We start from the raw sequence: 21,484 nt of genomic DNA on the forward strand, positions 1-21,484 counted from the left end.
ACAACCCAAGTCTCTTTGGCTTTATTTGGGAATCATTTCTTCCTACATTGTCTTGGGGAAGACAATAAGCACCACCACACGTGACCCCCCTTAGTGACCATGCTTAATCTCAAATAATTAGAATGGCTTCAAGGTTTTCTTCAGTAATCCCCAAGTTTTTCAAATGTAATCACTAAATAGACTAAATGATGATGAGTTTTTAATTAGGTATATACATGCTAAGTACAAAGGTAAAAAACAAAAAACATTAATTAAAGATGCAAAATTATAGTTGATGAGATTCTATACTACCTTGTTAGGAAGTGCAATCATCATGAAGGTATTTCTAGGCCAAATATGCAGATAATTAGGTTCCATGGAATACTGCAGAAAAAAAAGTATATATATTTGATTCATATATTAATGCCACACATCTATAATACTGACCCTGCTTATTTCATAGTTGTTTCCATAGCAATTTAAATCAGTATCACCTTTGTGGTAGAATGCATGTCTCTTGCTACATAAAATAGAAATAGTCTTAGAAAATACTTTTCTGTACTGTCTTTATAAACTCAACCTTAGGTGAGTTTTTTTTAAAATATAAAACTTATTGCCTTTTATTACAAATGTACTTCATCACTTGACTTTAAAAAGTTTAAAATCAATACCCTATTTTCTGTATGCTAGTATGGTGTGCTTTTGTATTTTGGGGGGGATGAGTTTTTGACAGTAGGTATAATTGAAGATTTGAGACATGCTGTAAGATGTTCTCTCTTTTTTTCTTCTCTTTATTCCATACACACAAATACACACATACACGTAGATATATATGCTTATATAAATATATATATACACATATAAACTATATTTGTATGGATATACATATATGTGTGTACCATATTTTTATACTTTATTTTTCACCTTATTTGGGGACTTATTTGTATAGATGAAAAAAGGCCTAATTTAAATTTTATGGGCAAAACCAAATTTACACTTGCTTCAAACAACATAAATAATAGAGAGTCCTGGTCTCTTTAGCGACCCCTCTACAACACAATAGCAGCCTGAGTAAGTATTGACTACTTGGGTAGATTAGTAGACCCAAGATTCGATTGGCTCAGACCCTTGAAGTTCCCAAGGATATTTTACATATACAAGAATAAGACAATCAATGCTACAACTATTTCAAGTTTGCATACATTTTACAAATATTTGGAAAGCACTTTCTATGTATATATTTTACATAGTAAGCAGAACACAGGAAGCACAGAATAGTCTCCTAGCTGAAATTTTCATCCTTTGTTGTAGTTATTTGTGTAGTAGGAGGAGGGACTATTCTACCTGTTGTTTTAATCCCCAGAGTCCCAAAGAAAGCCGAATATATAGACATAAAAATACATAAATGCATAACTCTTTGACTTAAAAGATCTTATAGTGCAGTTGAATGGGCAACATGTATTCATGTGGAAAGCCAAATCACTTCCTTTTAACAACAATTCAAGTGGCGGAGAGACAATAGGTGATTTGGTGTAAAATTAGAAGTACAGGAAATAATAGCTGGCCAGGTAAGAAATATGTAGGGTGTGAGTGGTTAAAACAAGGGATTCATGGACTAAATAAAGAGTGAAGGGCAGTGACTTCTGGGTAGGGGTGAACTTGCTGAGCAAAGGGGTCTGCTAGATGAGCAGTACTTGAGATGGGTAGTAAGGGGGCCAGTCTGGGGTTGGCAAATGTTCGTGCTTTTCTCTCCAGCTATCTTTTGATCACTTCTAGGGCTCCAAAAGATAAGAAAAAGAAGATAAGTGACAGCTGACCAATTTATCATTTACTGCAATAGTGATAGTTGAAACTGCTGATTAAAAACAGTTTGAAAGGCCTGACCAGGTGGTGGCACAATGAATAGAGTGTCACCTTGGGATGCTGAGGACCCAGGTTTGAAACCACGAGGTTGCTGGGTTGAGCACAGGGTCACCAGCTTGAACATGAGATCATAGACATGACCCTATGGTTGTTGGCTTAAGCAAGGGATCACTGGCTCAACTGGAGCCCCCAGTCAAGGCACATATGAGAAAGCAATCAATGAACAACTAAGGTGCCACAACTATGAATCGATGCTTCTCATCTCTCTCCCTTCCTGTCTGTCTGTCCCTGTCTCTCTCTCTATCTCTAAAAAAAACAGTTTGGAAGAAAATATATATGTCCCATATTCACCATTGGCATTGATAATGGTTTATACATGGCTTTGAGATAGCAAATGGGACACCAAGAACATCTTGTTGTTCACACATCTTTCATGAGATTACACAACAACCTTTAAGTTTTCAACTTTTTATTATCAATTCATGTTCTACGTAAAGTAATCATCTCTCATCACAAGTTCCTCAAACATAAAGTCTAAGCAAAAACAGTTTGCTTGCTGTGCAGAAACAGCTTTAAGATGAGCCTCCCATTTATTTCCCCAAAGCACCTCTTTAATATTCACCCAATACTGTCACTCCCCCAATCTTTCTTCCCCCATTCAATCATCAGAGACAGAGTAAAAGTATCTGTTACATTAAAGAAAGAGAAAGAAAAGATGAAGGATGGAAGAATGGGAAGAAGGAAGGAAGAAAGGGGAAAAGGAAGGGTAATCTTCAGTAGATTGTTTTGGGGCTACATCAAAATATTCTCTTGCCTGAGTCACCTTGCTATGTCAAAATGGTGGAGACATTTTGTAAACTATTAACTATTAGTATTAAATATGGATACCTGGAAAATAAATGGTATCTTAAATTTATATTAGAAGACATGATTTCACACAAGTCTGGGACAATTTTTCAAAGAATCCCAATATCCTATAATTCAAAATTATCAGATCCTGGGCCATGAGAATAGGATCTGCCTGAAAACCATAAAATCAGCATTGAAGAATTCATAAACACATTTTTGACCAGGAAGAAGAAATAGAAAGATAATGAAATCTTAAAATCTGTATTTGACTGATGGACACAGTTTGGTATATAATACCACTAGCCTAAATTAACTGACTGCATATATCTGAACTTCATACAGATAGATTATATCATTACCTTAAAAAAAATGAATGTTTTATATGTAAATAAGGTCTTTAACCAATGCTGTTTACATATCCTTACTGATAAGCTAAGATCCTGTTCCCTTTGTCAATATTTTAGTTTTCCTTAATAAGTTCCTACACTTATTTGTTTATGAAAATATAAAATATACATATCATGTGCCTGCCTCAGGCCACATATGGTTTAACATGGGAACAAGGGAATAAGAAAATTTTTGGAGAACATATTCGCCAATAGTACATCTGATAAGGGGTTAATAGCCAAATTTATAAAGAGCATATACAACTAAACACCCCCCAAAAAAGTTCAACTAAAAAGTGGGCAAAGGACCTGAATAGACACTTCTCCAAAGAGGACATATAGATGACCAGTAGACATATGAAAAGATGCTTAACATCACAGATTGTCAGAGAAATGCAAATTAAAATCACAAAGAGATATCACCTCACACCTGTCAAAATGGCTATCATTAATAAATCAACAGACAAGTAAGTGCTGGCGAGGATGTGAAGAAAAGGGAATCCTTGTGCATTCCTGGTGGGAATGTGGATTGGTGCAACCACAATGGAAAGCAGTATAGAGTTCCCTCAAAAACTTTTAAAAAATGGAACTATTTTATGAACCAGTAATTCCACTTTTGGGATCTAAATATTTATCCAAAGAAACCCAAAACACTGATTCAAAGGAATATACCCACTCCTATGTTTATTGCAGCATTATTTACAATAGCCAACATTTGGAAGCATTCTAAGTGCCCATCAGTAGATGAGTGGATAGAAAGGCTGTGATACATTTACACAATGGATTACTACTTGGCCATAAAAAAGAAAAACATTTTACCCTTTGGACAACATGGATGGACCTAGAGAATATTATGCTAAGTGAAATAAGTCAGTCAGAGATATGCCAGTCTCATATGTGGAATCTAATGAACAAAGTAAACTAACAAACACAATATTAACAGACTTATACATAGAGAACAGACTGACTGCTCTCAGAGGGAAGAGGTGTTGGAGGGCTGAGCAAAAGAGGTGAAGGAATAAGCAAAAAAAAAAAAGTCTTATAGACACAGACCACAGCATAGTGATTACTAGAGAGAAAGGGAGGAGGTAGAAGAGAGTATAGGAGCATTATATGGTGATGGATGGAGACTTGACTTAGAGTGGTAAATAGCAATACAATATATAGGTGATATATTATAGAATTGTACACCTGAAACTTATATAATTTTGTTAACCAATGTCACCCCAATAATTCAATAAAAGACTCCTTAGAAATATCTTTGCAACAATTTGCTCTTCACTTTATTTAATAACTATTATTGATTTAATCACAAGGACAGGACCTCTGGATTGCCAGTTTATAGAATTGATTTCCCACCCATCTTTTGTCTTACATAATGGCCTAAATAATATTATGTAAGACAAATTCCCTGTGTGATTCCAGGAGGAGAGTTGTAATTCCTCTCTCTCTTTACTAGTTAAGAAAGTATATCAATAGGTAAGGGAGAGAGAGGGATATTATTCAAGAGATACCAGTACCACAATTTATTATTAATGACAAAGTACTTGTGCCAAACCTCAAAAGTGACCAAGACATGTGACTGAGAACAAGTGCACTAGAATATGCTTCTACACCAACATGAGTGGGGTGTATGGAAAAGGGATAAGAAACGAAAGGGCTTACATTGCCATTCTTCGGTGGAATGGTCAACTCCATGTACCCGTGAGAAATGTATTGCTGACTGTAATCAAAGCGGGGTTTCTTCATGAGGTGATTTCTGACAGTTGAATAGGCTCCATCACATCCTATAATGAGGTCATAAGTGATATCTTTGGGGACATTGTCTGACCTAAAAAATAAAATGAACCATTGAAAGGAAAAGAAAAAGGTTAGTGGTAAAAATGATGGTGCACCTCTATTTGGGTACAAAAGTTGCCAGTCAATGAGGCTACTACTCCCTTTTACAACTCTGACTTGGAGCTTTGAGTCGATAGCTATAAAATAGTCGATAAACTTATCTCTATCACAGGTTTCCTTCTGAGAATGAGAATAACACACAACCCTACTGACTTATAAAGACATACCAGGCCATGGAAGTGTGTCTAAGAGTCAAGTTTCCTAAATGAAGGAAGACAATCTTGAAAAGAAGGCAAAGCCTTCCAAGTGGAGGAAATGTATGAACCAACGCGGGTATGTGACCTGGATTTTTTTTTTTTTTTTTTTTTTTTTAGGAACAATACATCTGGCTTGAGCAAAGAGGAGCAGAAGATACGCTTAAGAAAAGAATCCAGTGTGGGGAGGGAAAAAAGGGAGAAGATAATTTTGAATGTTAAAACAAAAGGTTTAAATACATTGTCCTGGCATAAGGGAAAAACTTATTTATTTTTTTTCCATTGGGAGGATGATGTATGAAGAGTGAAAACATAAGAAATCTCACTTGTAGTGGGCATGTTGGCATGAAGGCAGACTGTAGAAGAGGCCGGGAATGGAGACAAGGTGACTGCAGTAGTCTACCCGTGCAGGGATGACAGCCCAGGACTGTGGTGCTCAGGAAGAAGACAGACTCTGAAGCCAGCAGAAAAATTAGGAGAAAAGAAGGAAAGGAAAGAATCACTTGACAATGATTCTATTAATAATCACCTGGGTAATATACTAGGCAAGTCAGGAGTGGGGCATGCTTGGAGAAAAGCAGATGACCAAGGTTACAGATGAGTTTGAGGTCATGGCAAGAGGTATCTATGAAGATGTTTAATGAAAAATTAACATTGATTAGGATTGAATTTAGGACTCAGAATAAAGGTACAGGCCTGGGCTAGACAGCTTCATTCTAGAGATGTGAGTTTAAGGTGGTTGTTGAATGAACTGGGAATCCATGACATAGCACAAGAATGGGCCATGGGGCTTGGAACTTTAGAGGAAATAGAATCAGCTAAAGAGAAACAGAAAATAAACATCCATAAAGAGAGGAGGAGAAGCAGGGCTGTGGAGGGTCATCTGTTGCTAGGGAGGATAGAGATGGAAACCCAGTGTGGGCCTAGTGTGGATACTGTGGGAGGCAGGGTGAGCAAGAGGCTCCCTGGCCCACTCAGAGGGATCAAAGGCTTATTTTCAGCCTACAACTCATCTAATCTAGAATCTAGTTGAATTCCCCTTTGAGTAATCATTTACCATATTTCCCCATGTATAAGATGTACTTTTCTCCAGAAAAATTTGGGGTCTAAAACCTGGGTGTGTCTTATACAGTGGTTGTTGATTTTTTTTACTTGCTTATTTCCCTCTTTTTGTGCTTGTTTTTGCACTCATTGTTGAAGACAGTGATTGTCATCAGACACAGATGAGGACAAGCTAATGGATGGGAGTTTTAACAGTGATGAGGAGTTGTATGAATTTTATGATGAATAAAACTTGTGTTCAGTAACTTTATGTAATATTTTTTTTTCCCCAAATTTCGGGCCTCAAAATTAAGGTGTGTCTTATACATGGGAAATACAGTAACTCTTTCAAAAGAGCCAAAGAACAAAGTTTACAGATTTACAGATATTCTTCATTTTTTCCTCTTAAGTCAAAAGGCTGATGACTGGTGATTACCCAAGCACAGTGATCATGCCTTCCTCGGGGTTACATTTCAACAGCCTGTGGCCAAAGTACACCTTCGCATTGGGATATTTCTCAACAGCTAAGGAAACAAAGAAAGAGAGCAAACAACTAAATTTCCAATTCTTATTTCACATAATCAAGTTGAAATACTAATCATTTTCTGACAAATGCTAGAGCTATTTATTCTTATCAATGTAAAAATGATTAAAGTGATAATTTAACAACTCTTTGGTAAGTATTCCAGAATAATTTGATAGAAAAAGACATGAATAAAAATCAACTACTCTCATCTCAAAAAAAAAATCTAACTTCTTTATGCAAATTCTGGCATTGCTGTAATTATTGGCACCTTGGGAAAGAAATAGACATTACATATTTTTTAAGTTGCCTGTAACTTAAGGCTTTATTTGTGATTGAAAATATTCAGCCAAACTCTTTCTCATACTGTGCCTGCTACAAGCCCTCTAGATTTCTAATTCAAGTTGTAACAAATATAAATTATTGTTATTAATTCTTTTTTTATTATTATTAAGTGAGAGGCAGGGAGGCAGGGAGGCAGAGAGACAGACTGTTGCATGCACCCCGACCAGGATCCACCTGGCAAGCCCCCTACAGGGTGATGCTCTGCCTATCTGGGGCCACTGCTCCATTGCTTGGCAACGAAGCTATTTTAACACCTCAAGTGAGGCTATGGTACCATCCTCAATGCCTTGGGCCAACTTACTCGAACTATTCAAGCTGAGAAGGAGAGAGAAAGGGGAAAGATGGAGAAGCAGATGATTGCTTCTCCTGTGTGTCCTGACTGAGAATCGAACCCAGCACTTCCACATGCCGGGCCGACACTCTACCACTGAGCCAACTGGCCAGTGCCTTGTTACTAATTCTTTTTATAATGATACACTGGAACTTGTAGGCAGAAAATGAGTAAAAATAGTTGGAACCTCTTAATAAATAAAACCAGGTTATTATAGTATATTTATTTTATTTTTTATTTTGCCTGCTAGCCATCTATTGAATTTAGTGATTTTCATTTTATGAACTATTAATCATGTTCTTGTCATAGTAATAAAATATGATTTTTGTCCCTATGAATTCTCCAGTATACAAAGCTGTAATTACAGGCTATTTATTGTTTTTAAAGCTGCAAATCAGGATGTAAGGATTAGTTCAAAACTATTCATCTTCTAAATGGAGTAACTGAGATTCTGGAAGGAAAAAAGAAGATGTCTGAGATCACAGAAATTAAAAGGTCAGGAAATATAAGCCAGAGGTCCTGACATTCAACTCAGTGGTCCGTCTATATTTATCTCTCTCCCTTTTTTTTTTTGTTTTTTTGTTTCTGATTTTGGATTTTTTGTTCTATTTTGATTTAGTTTGACTTGAGTATGAAGACTTTAAGATTCCTGAATGTACCCTGGCCAGTTGGCTCAGCGGTAGAGCGTCGGCCTGGCATGTGGGGGACCCGGGTTCGATTCCCGGCCAGGGCACATAGGAGAAGCGCCCATTTGCTTCTCCACCCCCACCCCCTCCTTCCTCTCTGTCTCTCTCTTCCCCTCCCGCAGCCAAGGCTCCATTGGAGCAAAGATGGCCCGGGTGCTGGGGATGGCTCCTTAGCCTCTGCCCCAGGTGCTAGAGTGGCTCTGGTCATGGCAGAGCGACCCCCCGGAGGGGCAGAGCATCGCCCCTGGTGGGCAGAGCATTGCCCCTGGTGGGCGTGCCGGATGGATCCTGGTCGGGCGCATGCGGGAGTCTGTCTGACTGTCTCTCCCCGTTTTCAGCTTCAGAAAAATACAAAAAAAAAAAAAAAAAAAAAGATTCCTGAATGTAGGACTAGGAGTTTTAGGATATTGAAATCTCAGTGATCTTAAACCAAAGATTTATTTATGTGTAAGAAATCTTTTGGCAAACAACTTCAGATAAATCAGAATTTATCTGAATCACTAAGGCTGCTTTTTACAAATACAAAATGTATTTGTAGAATCAACTTTATTTTATGTTTTTATTAAATGTATTCTAATACTTCCCAAAGAATATGCCACAGAACAATAGTCCTATGATGTGCTCCCTAAAAGAAAACAAATTTCTGTGGTCAAATCCTTTAGAGAAATGCTAACACTCTGACCATGGCCATGTCAGAAATGCTGTCCAGGTCTCCAGCTACCTGTGGCTCTTGAGTATTTGAAATGTGATGACAGGTCCAAATGGAGATGAGTTGAGTGCATAGGATTTTAACAACTTAGTGCAAAATAATAATAATAATAACATAAGAGTATGAAAATGTCTCATAAATAATTATCATATCGATTAGACAGTAAAATGATAACATTTGGATATATTAGGTTAAAATACATTGTTAAGTTCACTAGTTTCTTTTTAGGTTTAAGTTCACCAGTTTCTTTTTAGATTTTTTTAATGTGATTAATACAAAACTTTAAATTACACAAGAGACTGACATTTGAGACTACATGTTGGACAGCATTGCCCTAGAAGGTCAGCAATGCAAACTAGTAGACTAAAGACCCTGAAAGTACTGTAAAAAGAAAGACAAAACTTGTTTGATCCTGACCAGGTGGTGAAGCAGTGGACAGAGCATCTGACTGGGATGCTGAGGACCGAAGTTCGAAACCCTGAGGTTGTCGGCTTGAGTGCAGGCTCACCAATTTGAGCATGGGTCGCCAGCTTGAGTGTGGAATCATTGACTTGACTTCACAGTCACTGGCTTGAACCCAAAGGTCACTGAATTGAAGCCTAAGGTCACTGGCTCAGTTGGAGCACCCCAGTCAAAGTACATATGAGGAAGCAATCAATGAACAACTAAGGTGCCACAACTATGAGCTGATGCTTTTCTCTCTTCTTTCCTGTCTGTCTGTCCCCCCCCCACTCCAAAAAAAACAAAAATAAAAACAAAAAAACCCTAAAACTTGTTTGATGCAGGACTTATCAAACTCACTTGATCATATGTCCTTTTTCTGTTTATCTTGCCTAACAGTTATTAACATCCCATGAAATAATGAATCGTGGAAGAATTCCTCATGAAATGCTGATGCAGGAAAATGCTTTAGTTATTCTGGGGGGGGGGGGAGGTTGTTCACTCAGGAATAAATGAGCATTTATACTTGATTGACTATGTGGATGGGTGGTTTGTGAAACGGACTAAAGAACATTACATTCCAAACAAAGTTTAGGAGTCACGAGGTTCAGCATTCATTTTGCTAACATAGCATTTATGAAGTTGCATGCTGTGCAGCACATTTCAGTGACAAGCAGTGAGGGGGCTTCTACTCATGCACTGAGGCTGATCTTCCCCATTTGTGTCAGCTCCTTAGTATTAGCAGATGTTTTATATATAATATTGGAGGCAGTGATCGTAGTAGTTAAAAGCTTGGACTTTGAAATAAACAGACTCAAGTTTAAATCCAGATTCTATCAGTTATTAATAGTGTGATCTGTTACAGTATGGAGCCCTGTAAGCCTCCTTCACCATCTGTACAACTGAAATAAAGATAATTCCCACCTCACATAGTTGTTGGGAGGGTTATACAATTCAATGCATATATAGCACTTAATATAGTGCCTTGTGCCTCAGTGAATGCTTGTTTTTATGTTTATCTTAATAAATTCATAAAATACTATAATGAGATTGTCTTAGGTCACCCATACTACATTTTTTAAAAGGTATTTTTTAGTTTATATATTTTCTTAACATAGACCTGAATCTATCTACCCAGCTAAGTCCACCTTCCCCATCTGCCCATCCAAAAGACAGCCTTGAAAATGTAGGTAAAAAAATTGAATTAACAATACTAAATCCTAGCCCTGGCAATATGGCTAAACAGAGCATCGGCCTGGCATGTGGAAGTCCCAGGTTCGATTCCCAGTCAGGGCACACAGGAAAAGTGCCCATCTGCTTCTACACCCTGGCCCGTTCTCTTCTTCTCTTTCTTCTCTTCTCTCTTCTCTCTCTCTCATCCTTTATTGCAGCCATGGCTCAATTGATTTGAGCGCTTTGGCCCCAGGGACCAAAGATGGCTCTTTGTTGCTTCCACCTCAGGTGATAAAAATAGCTCAGTTGTGAGTGGTTCCAGATAGGCAGAGCATCAGCCTCAGATGAGGGTTGTGTGGTGGATCCTGGTTGGAGCACATGAGGGAATCTGTCTCTATCTCTCCTACTCTCACTTAAAAAAAAAAAAAAAAACTAAGTCCTGTTTCTTAAGTCCCTAGTGAATCAACTAGAATGACTTTCCACATCACTCCTCCTCCCAGTTTAATTCAATTCAATTCTACAGACATATTACAAACTAGCTTTGGGTTCTCCAAAGAGCAGAGACTGCTAGTCTGTATCAAGACAAACTGATCTGGGAGACAGAAGGTGCTTAAGAGGCACGCTTTGCAGGGAGTGAATCTAGTTAGTACAATGCTGAAGAGGAGCCTGACCTGTGGTGGAGCAATGCATAGAGCATAGATCTGAGATGCTGAGGTCGCTGGTTTGAAACCCCGGGCTTGCCCAGTTAAGGTACATATGAGGAGAAATCAACGAACCATTAAAATAAGGCAACTATGATCTCGCTCCCTCTCCCTTTCTCTAAAATTATAAATAAAATCTTTAAAAAGAAACAAATATAAACAAATGCTGAAGAGGAGAAAAAACTACTATGACCAAGGGCTACATGGGAAGTGATTGGATTGATTAACTAAGCTTCAGATTTAATTACCAATCCAGGGTCTTTTTCATTAATGTGTAAGCCTTTGTAGTTACTCAAATTAGAAACATCAGGGTTATATTTTACACCTTCCCCGTTTTCAACCTCCTACACCCTCTTATCTATTGGGTCCCCTAGAGATGCCATGAATTTACACCCTTTTCTCCAACTATGTTGCTATAGCTTTAGTCCAGGGCCTCCTTTTAGCTCACAGGGATTATCCCAGTACTCTGAAGACTGCAGCCCTCTACTAGCTTCCACCTTACTGCTTTTCATTTTTCTGAAATTCAAGTCTAATTGTGTCACTTTGCAAATCATTAGAGCATATCTGTTGTTCTACTAGACTGTGCATTATTCATAGGGGAAAGCACTCATTTATTTCAGTACGTATGAGACAATAGGAATTCAATACACATTGAACAAATAATTTTCATTTAGATCCTTGAAAAGATGAAAAAGAGACACTAGAGTAGTGGTAGTCAACCTGGTCCCTACTTCCCACTAGGGGGCGCTCCAACTTTCATGGTGGGCGGTAGCGGAGCAACCTAAGTATAAATAAAATGATAGATTTAACTATAGTATGTTGTTTTATAAAGATTTATTCTGCCAAACTTAGTGAAAATCCGACATAAAGTACTTGGTAAGTAATTATTATTATATGCTTTAACTTGCTGTAACTCTGCTTTATAAATTTTATGAAGTAAAGTTTCTTCCCTACTTTATAAATCACCATTACTGTGGAACTGGTGGGTGGTTAGAAAATTTTACTACTAACAGAGATACGAAAGTGGGTGGTAGGTATAAAAAGGTTGACCACCCCTGCTAGAGGATGTATCACTACCACTATTTGAGGACTTGGTATGGCACATAGTCCTTTTCTTAACTGCTAATAACAAGAAATAGTAAAAAAAAATCCCAATAAACCCTGTGACAAAGTTAGGCTCATATGTTATACTCAAAATGAAAACTGGTAAATAAAACCTTGGACTTACCAGTTAATAGATCCTTGTTTAGATTTGCTCTGCTTATGGAAAGAATATACTGCAAGAAAAAGATAGTAGATACTGTTTGTTTCTGGAGAATGGGCAAATACAATTCTGTTACTCACTTAGAAATAGGAAAAATGTATTATTTAGCAGAAGTTTGCAAATTTACTTTATAACCATTTAGCTAAGTAGCCTTTTTTAAAAAAAAATAAACACTTTAACCAAACACTAATATAATGCTTAAGTTTAAACTTAGGCTTTTTCAAAGTTGAAACTATATAAAGCAAATCCTTATAGAAAAATATTATTTTCACTAACATACTATAGTTTTAACAGCAAATCATAAATTTCAGATTTTTGTCTTAGGTCTCCAAATTGAGCTGTTTAAAAAAAAACTTCAGAAATGACAGCAGCATTAGAACCAATGTACTATTTATTTCCCAAAGAGATGACCTTGACAGACTTCATTTCAGTGTGAAAGGCTGTGTGTATGTGTGGCGGTGGTGGCCAGAAAGGCATTGTTTGTGAATTTATAGGACAAGTCAGTGGGGTTGACTGTTCCATGAGGCATGGTAGACTCAGTACATCGGGTCCACTATACTTTTATGGGTACATAAAGATGTTTTAATTTTAGTTTATTTTAAAATCAGAAGAAAAATAAATAAATATAATGACTATATAAGAATGAATCCAGCCTAGATTATATTAATGTTTATATCAATGCACTCATAGAATCTAATTTTTACTATTTATTTCTCTTACAGAGAAAGGGGCCCACAAAAGCAGGAGTGCCTACCTGGGGCCTATGAAAAGCCTAATGCAGCCCTGCAATTCAGGGGGAGTCTATTGCTTTAAAATTTTTAACCATATAAATTTCCACATTATGGCATATCACATTTAACACAAATATAATAATTTATGAATCTTCACCTCATCCAAATGAACACACTTAAAATCAAAAGCTAAATCTATACTTGGTAAAAAACAAACTTGGTCATGTGACAGAGGCAATGACTCAGGAAAAGCTTCCTGTGTCTTTACTACACATTGAAATGAACAGAGACCTATTCATTCTCTCTCTCCTAGTTCTGTTCTGTAGTCTTCTAAGTCATTAATTACCTCATTTCAATGGAAACCACTCCTGTTATTCAAAGTATGGAAACATTCTAATTCTAAAGGCTCACTTACATGGGGGAAATATTTTTTCCATACCAATGATCAGACTTAATTGACATTTGGAAACTGATAGACACATAAATAGGTCCTGTAGGAAGACCACAGAAGGTCCCTGTCTGGTCTACTCTGTATCTTTCAGTGTTATTTTTTTCAAAATCAAAAGTTAGAATCACTTCTATCTAGTCTTTACCTGTTCTGAAAGGTTGATCTTATGAAGAGTAAATATAACTAAGTCAAGAGCTATGAAATGGCTCTTGTAACCAAAATAATAGTGAAGAAGATGATGATGAAGTTAGATGATCTCCTTTGGAGATTTGTAAGACTTATTCAAATATGTCAGAAAAAAATGTTCACATTCTATGTACCGAGTGCCTTCAAATGAGAATGTTTCCTAGTAAGGGAAACTCATTTCTTTCAGTGCCTACGAGACACTAGGAATTCAATACCCATTGAACAAATGATTTTCATTTAGATCATTGAAAAGATGAAAAAGAGACACTAGAGGATGTATCACTGCTATTTTTCAAGAATTTGGTATTGTACATAGTCCTGTTCTTAATAACTATTGTTCTGGGGCTTGGGAGATTAGGAGTAAAAATTGGGCAGCTGTGACCTGCTCTTTTTAAGGGGCTATTTTGGTAGTTCCCAGTGCAATCTGGGAGGGAGATAGGAGGAAGTAGCCAGACTTGAAAAGCCTGGACACTGCAGGGAGAAAGAGCAGAGAAAACAACAGCTGGAGAAGGGAGGCTCAGAGAAGGGGTTCAGATGGATTTTGGAGATTAAACTGTGTACATTAGAAATTTCTAGATTACTATTCTGTGTGCAATGTTGGCCCTCCAGGACCCATAGGTCTGCAGCACATTCATGAGTCTGTTGAGTGAACGTTGTTTGTGAAAATTGGTGAAAGGAGTGAACTTCATGTTTAGACCATTGTGACACACAGCCAATACTAAGGGAAAGGGAGTGGACACCAAGAGGCAGCAGAGGCAAATAGAATGCTCCCTAAGGATCCATAGAAATACTGGGGTCATAGAGAAGGTTTTGGATTTCCCCAGATATGAAATGAAGAAAGTCAAAGCAGTCTTAAAGAATAAGGAGACCTCTATATTTGACTCAGATATAAAAGTAATGACACAAATCAAAGAAAAAGGGGTGGCTATAAATTTAGCATTAATTCAGTCTTGAGTATTGAGAAATGGCAGAATTTGTGAGGGAGGAGTCATTTTCTCTTTCTTCTAAGCACCTTGTTGGACAATCATTCATGATAAAGCTACTTCTCTATGTTCCTTCCTGATGGTACAGGTAAGAAAGTTAATGTTAGTTTCAGGTCCACATCATTCTCCTTCTCTAGCTTTCCTGACATTTTGAGCCACATCTCACTCCTGGGTCTATTTGTATTTGATTGGTTTGCTCTTCACCAAGGGGATGGGTGTGTTGAATGGGCCTTCTTCAGCATATTCCACGTTAATCCAAGAAGAAGGTGGGATGATTGTTATGAGTCACTCTCAATTTGGTGAAAGACGCAGCATAACTTAGCAGTAAAACCCAGCTCTCCTGTGCGGGCCTCCCACATCATGCTCTGCTGGCTATTGGCTCAGAGGAAACCTGTCTCTTTTTTCTTTGAAGCCGACCTCATGTAATCATGCAGCTTCTTTCTTCATTCATGAATCAAGGTGGTTGGATTCAATGACTCTAAGGTTGCTGATCACTGTCAGATTCTGTTATGAGAAAAGTAAATTTACACGTTTTCTCATCCAATACACACTTGACACTTCAAAATTTATACTTTTTAAAAATCTGGTCTTGCCCAACTTCCTTCCATTGATAGACCTTCATTTGATTGGGCTATCTTACTGCCCATTTAAGATTTTAACAAATTGTCTCTCTTAAATCTCATTTTCTCTGTGAATACTTCTCTGAAAACCAAAGCTTGCCTCTCTCTCTCTGAACCATATAGCTGAGCATTCCTGCTATCATTCAACTGAGGCCTTTTCACCATGTCCTTGATTTCTATCTCTCCTTATCCTAGCAAGGATTTTTGGAGACCCTGGGCAAAGATTTTCCTGCCATGTATATCCTGCTGTTCCTCAACTACCTGCAAATTGTCTGCTCTCCCTTCTGAAATTTGATACCCCATTCCCCCACACCTCTAATATTTTTTTTTTTTTTTTGTCCTAATTATCATGAACATCTTTATTTTTGAATCTTCTTTCTTTTTTTTTTTTTTTTTTTTTTTTTTTTTTTTTTTTTTATTATATATATAATTTTATTTTTTTTAATGGGGTGACATCAATAAATCAGGATACATATATTCAAAGATAACAATTCCAGGTTATCTTGTCGTTCAATTATGTTGCATACCCACCACCCAAAGTCAGATTGTCCTCTGTCACCTTCTATCCTGTTTTCTTTGTGCCCCTCCCCACCCCCTATCCCTCTCCCATTCCCCCCCCCCCCCCCCCCCCCCGTAACCACCACACTCTTATAAATGTCTCTTAGTTTCACTATTATGTCCCACCTACGTATGGAATAATACACACACCTCTAATATTGTCCAAAAATGTCTTGTATATATATATATTTAATTTTATTTTATTTTAATTTATTGGGTGTACATAGATTCTAGTGTCCCCCTGAATACTTTGCCTCTCCCTCGTGTTCCCCACCACATCCCCCTTGCCCTCCTTCCTACAACACCCTCGTTCAGTTTTGCTTTTCTGCTCTCATCCCATCCTATCATCCCCTTTTCCTTTGTCCGCTTTCCCTCTGAACCCTTTGATCTCACCTCTGTCTCTATTCCATTCCTCAGTTCATATTGTTCATTGGATTCCTCAAATGAGTGAAGTCATATGGCATTTTTCTTTCTCTGCCTGGCTTATTTCACTTAACGTAATATTTTCCAGGTCCATCCATGTGTCGCAAAAGGTAAGATTTCCTTCTTTTTATGGCCCCATAGTGTTCCATTGTGTATATGTACCATAGCTTTTTTTTTTTTTTCCTGTATTTTTCCGAAGCCGGAAACGGAGAGAGACAGTCAGACAGACTCCCGCATGCGCCCGACCGGGATCCACCCGGCACGCCCACCAGGGGGCGATGCTCTGCCCCTCCGGGGCTTCACTCCGCCGCGACCAGAGCCACTCCAGCACCTGGGGCAGAGGCTGAGGAGCCTTCTCCAGCGCCTGGGCCATCTCTGCTCCAGTGGAGCCTCGGCTGCGGGAGGGGAAGAGAGAGACAGAGAGAAAGGAGAGGGGGAGGGGTGGAGAAGCAGATGGGTGCTTCTCCTGTGTGCCCTGGCCGGGAATCGAACCCGGGACTTCTGCACGCCAGGCCGACGCTCCACCACTGAGCCAACCGGCCAGGGCTGTACCATAGCTTTTTAATCCATTCGTCCACTGACAGACACTTGAGCTGTTTCCAGATCTTCACTATTGTAAACAATGCTGTCATAAACATGGGAGTGCATTTTTTCTTTTGAATCATTGATGTGGTGTTCTTGGGATATATTCCTAAAAGTGGGATGGCTGGGTCAAAAGGCAGTTCCATTTTTAATTTTTTGAGGAATCTCCATACTGTTTTCCACAGTAACTGCACCAGTCTGCATTCCCACCAGCAGTGCAAGAGGGTTCCTTTTTCCACACCCTCTCTAGCACTTATTATGTGTTGTTTTGTTAATGAGTGCCATTCTGACTGGTGTGAGGTGATATGTCATTGTGGTTTTAATTTGCATTTCTCTAATGATTAGTGATGTCGAACATTTTTTCATCTGCCTATTGGCCATCTGTATGTCCTCTTTGGAGAAGTGTCTATTCATTTCTTTTGCCCATTTTTTGATTGGATTGTTTATCTACCTGGTGTTGAGTTTTACAAGTTCTTTATAAATTTTGGTTATTACCCCTTATCAGGCGTATTGTCAAATATGTTCTCTCACTGTGTTGTTTGCCTTTTATTTTGTTCATATTGTCTTTAACTGTGCAAAAGCATTTTAGTTTGATATATTCCCATTTGTTTAACCTGTCCTTTATCTCCTTTGCCCATGGAGATAAATCAGCAAATATATTGCTCCAAGAGATGTCGGAGAGCTTACTGACTATGTTTTCCTCTAGGATGCTTCTGGTTTCACGACTCCCATTTAAGACTTTTATCCATTTTGAATTTATTTTTGTGAATGGTATAAGTTGGTGGTCTAGTTTCATGTTTTTGCAGGTAGCTGTCCAATTTTCCCAACACCATTTGTTAAAGAGACTGTTTTTACTCCATCAAATATTAATTGTTCATAAAGCTGTGGGTTTATTTCTGGGTTCTCTATTCTGTTCCATTGATCGATATGCCTGTTCTTATGCCAGTACCAGGCTGTTTTGAGTACAATGGCCTTGTGGTATATAACTTGATATCAGGAAATGTGATACCACCCATTTTATTCTTTTTCAAAATTGCTGAGGCTATTTGTGTTCTTTTTTGGTTCCATATAAATTTTTGGATTATTTTTTCTATATCTGTGAAGTATGTCATTGGTATTTTAATAGGAATTACATTGAATTTATGAATTGCTTTGGGTAATATGGACATTTTAATAATGTTTATTCTTCCAAACCATGAACATGGTATATGCCTCCACTTGTTTGTATTTTCCTTGATTTCTTTTATCAGTGTTTTGTCATTTTATGAGTACAAGTCTTTAACCTCCTTGATTAAATTTACTCCTAGTTACTTTATTTTTTGTTGTTGCAATAGTGAAGGGGATAGATTCCTTAATTTTTCTTTCAGACAGTTCATTGTTGGTGTATAAAAATGCCTCTAATTTTTTAGTATTAATTTTATATCCTGCCACCTTGCTGAATTCAATTATCTGGTCCAGTAGTTTTTTGACTGTGGCTCTAGGGTTTTCTATGTACAGTATCATATCATCAGCAAATAATGATAGTTTTATTTCTTCTTTTCCAATTTGGATGCCTTTTATATCTTCTTTTTGTCTGATTGCTGTGGCTAGAACTTCCAAATCTATGTTAATAAGAGTGGTGATCTGCCTTATTCCTGATCTTAGGGGTATTGCTTTTAATTTTGGCCCATTGAGTATGATGTTTGCAGTGGGTCTGTCATAGATGGCCTTTATTATGTTGAGGTATGTATGTTCCCTGTATTTCTACTTTGCTGAGAGTTTTGATCATGAATGGGTTCTGGGTTTTATCAAATGTTTTTTCTGCATCTATTTGATATTATCATGTGGTTTTTCTCCTTCCTTTTGTTTATGTGATGAATCACATTGATTGATTTTATATGATTGTCTTATAGTATATAATGTACCCAATGTAGCTGCTGTCTTTGGAATTTTCCTGGGCTTGTCCTGTCCATGTGAATTCCCTATGTGCATGTATTAACCTTTCAGTTTCTCTTGTTCATCTCTCTGTTAATTTGGTCACTGGCCCAGACTGAAGAACTCAGAAGGTGGGAGTAAAAGTATGTATATTAATATTGTTTAGCCCCCAGAGTTAGCACAGCTTCTACTTGAGTGGCATGTATAGAATTTACTTGCTTATTAAGAAGATGTGATTCTTTTTTTTTTTCTTATAACACCAAGCTCAATTTGGAGCCAATTAAACAGAATATAGTATCTTAAAATGTTTATGATGGTCAGTGGTCTTTCCTCCCCTTTATTTCTCTGACAGGCTAAGGAACCAAGACTCTGTATCTATGTTTTTATAATGCCAAACGAGCAGGTTATTATTTCTAAAAAGTCATTAAATAGAACATTTTTATTTTTCCCTGACCTCTTTTGCCCCTTAGTTGTTGGAATGTTTTAACATCTTAACTATTTTAAAATACACAAATAAGCAGTTCAATGGCATTAAGTATATACATTCACAATGTTGTGCAACCATCACCACCATCCATCTACAGAACTATTCATCTTATCAAATTAAAACTCTATCCACATTCTACCTTCCTCCAGCCCCTGGCAACCACCATTCTGCTTTCTGTCTCTGTGAATTTCACTGCTCTAGATAACTCATGTAAGTGGAATTATACAACATTTGTCCTCTTGTGACTGGCTTGTTTTACTTAGATTTAAGTCATCAAGGTTTATACAGGTAGTAGCATGAGTCCCTTTGCTTTAAGTGCTGAGTAGTCATCCATTGTATGTTGTATAGAAAACCTACATTTCTCCTCCTGGCATCTTTTACCCTCACATGACTACTGCCAGCTGGGTGTTTAATAATTAACCCAATTCTGGTACTATCTGCCTGGAGATAGTGTCAGCTTTCACAGGTTGAGGGCTCAGCCCCACAAGACTGCCTTCTCCCCACTTCAGATGCCAATCCTGAGTCTAGTTTGTCACCTGTGCTTCTGACTGATGGGTTATAAATCAAAGGTTCCCCAGACCCCATTGTTAGTTTTGATCAATTTGCTAGAGTGGCTCACAGAACTCAGGCAAACAGTTTGCTGTGTACCAGTTTATTACAAAGGAGCATGGTAAAGGGGACAGGTGAGCATCCACATGGAAGAGATGTATATGGCAAGGTGTATGGGTAGGGGTGCAGAGCCTCCGTGCCCATTCCAAAGCACCACTCTCCCAGCACCTATTCATAATCACCAACCTGGAAGCTCTCTGAACCCCATATTTTGGGATTTTTGTGGAGGCTTCCTCACATAGGCACGATTGATCATTACTCCATTTCCAGACCCTCTCTCCTCTCAGTAGAATCATGCTAATCACAGCTTGGTCTTTCAGGGGACCAGCCCCCATCCAGGAACCCACCAAGAGTCACCTCATTAAAACAAAAGACACTCATAACCCCCAGGAAATTACAAGAGTTTTAGGAGCTCTCTGCTAGGAACCAGGGGCAAAGATCTATCTATCTATCTATCTATCTATCTATCTATCTATCTATCTATCTATCTATCTATCTATTATCTATCTATCTATCATCTATCTATCAATCTATCATCTATCTTTCCTATTCTATTCTGTTCTATCCTATCCTATCCTATTATTTCACATAGGTATACATCACTTTTTTTTTATCTGTCCATCCATCAAAGGACATTTGGTATACTTCCACCTTTTGACTATTGAAATGCTGCTATGAACAAGGATAATTAAATAGCTGTTTCTGATCCTTTTGGATAAATACCAAGAAGTGAAATTGCTGGATCATATGGTAATTCTATTTTTTAAGTGTTTGAAGAACCACCACAGTTTCCCCTAAGGGCTATACTATTTTATGTTCCCACCAACAATGCACCAGAACTCATTCCTGTTTCTCCACATCCTCACCAACATGTGATTTTCTGCTTTTTTTCTGACAGTAGACATTGTAATGATGTAAGGTGCTTCTGCTATGTGTTCTCATCACAAGATCCACGAAGACACAGTTCCTATGAGCATAAGTGTTTTATCTCTTGCTACCTACCCAAAGCGTGGTCCAAGACCAGCAGCATGGACACCACCTGGGTGTTTTGGGATTGCAGCCTCCACCCCAGCCATACAGAATCAGACTCTACATTTTAACAGGATCCCAGGTGAGTCTGATGATCATTGTTATACCTGCAATGGGAGGTCTGTGTAGGGTCAGAAACAGAAAAATAGGAACCTCACTTGGGTTTGTACTTAAAATGAAGTGTTGCTGGACAAAGCAAGTTAGATTTTTATACTTGTTGATAGGTGTTTGGTACACTCATTCTCTTGAAGAAACAAACTTAGAAGATATAAATGGATAAAAATACATACTTTGCCCAACTCTGTATGTTATATGTGAAAGATAAGAAAGAACATAAAGCAAGATAATGGGTTTTTTTAGAACACTCCATCACATTCTGGACTCTGATGTTTTAGATATTATGCAACACTGAAAGCATATTGGATCCATTCTTAAAATTCCATTATAATTAAATTTGTGGTGAGAAAGTCAAGGAAGGCAATGATATCATAAAACCCTCCAAAGTTGTTCTTGCTTGATAGTAAATACAT

General features: G+C 37.8%; 1 protein-coding gene across 1 annotated transcript in view; it reads right to left on the minus strand.

Moving 5' to 3' along the window:
• Positions 1-21,484, minus strand: part of KMO (kynurenine 3-monooxygenase) — a 48,411-nt gene that overhangs the window by 10,778 nt on the left and 16,149 nt on the right. Inside the window, 4 exon segments of the mRNA XM_066383423.1 lie at positions 292-363; positions 4,743-4,908; positions 6,648-6,735; positions 12,349-12,397. Coding sequence (XP_066239520.1) covers positions 292-363; positions 4,743-4,908; positions 6,648-6,735; positions 12,349-12,397 — 375 coding nt within the window.

The sequence above is a fragment of the Saccopteryx leptura genome, chromosome 1 (assembly GCF_036850995.1).
Source record: "Saccopteryx leptura isolate mSacLep1 chromosome 1, mSacLep1_pri_phased_curated, whole genome shotgun sequence".
NCBI classification, from domain to species: Eukaryota; Metazoa; Chordata; class Mammalia; order Chiroptera; family Emballonuridae; genus Saccopteryx; species Saccopteryx leptura.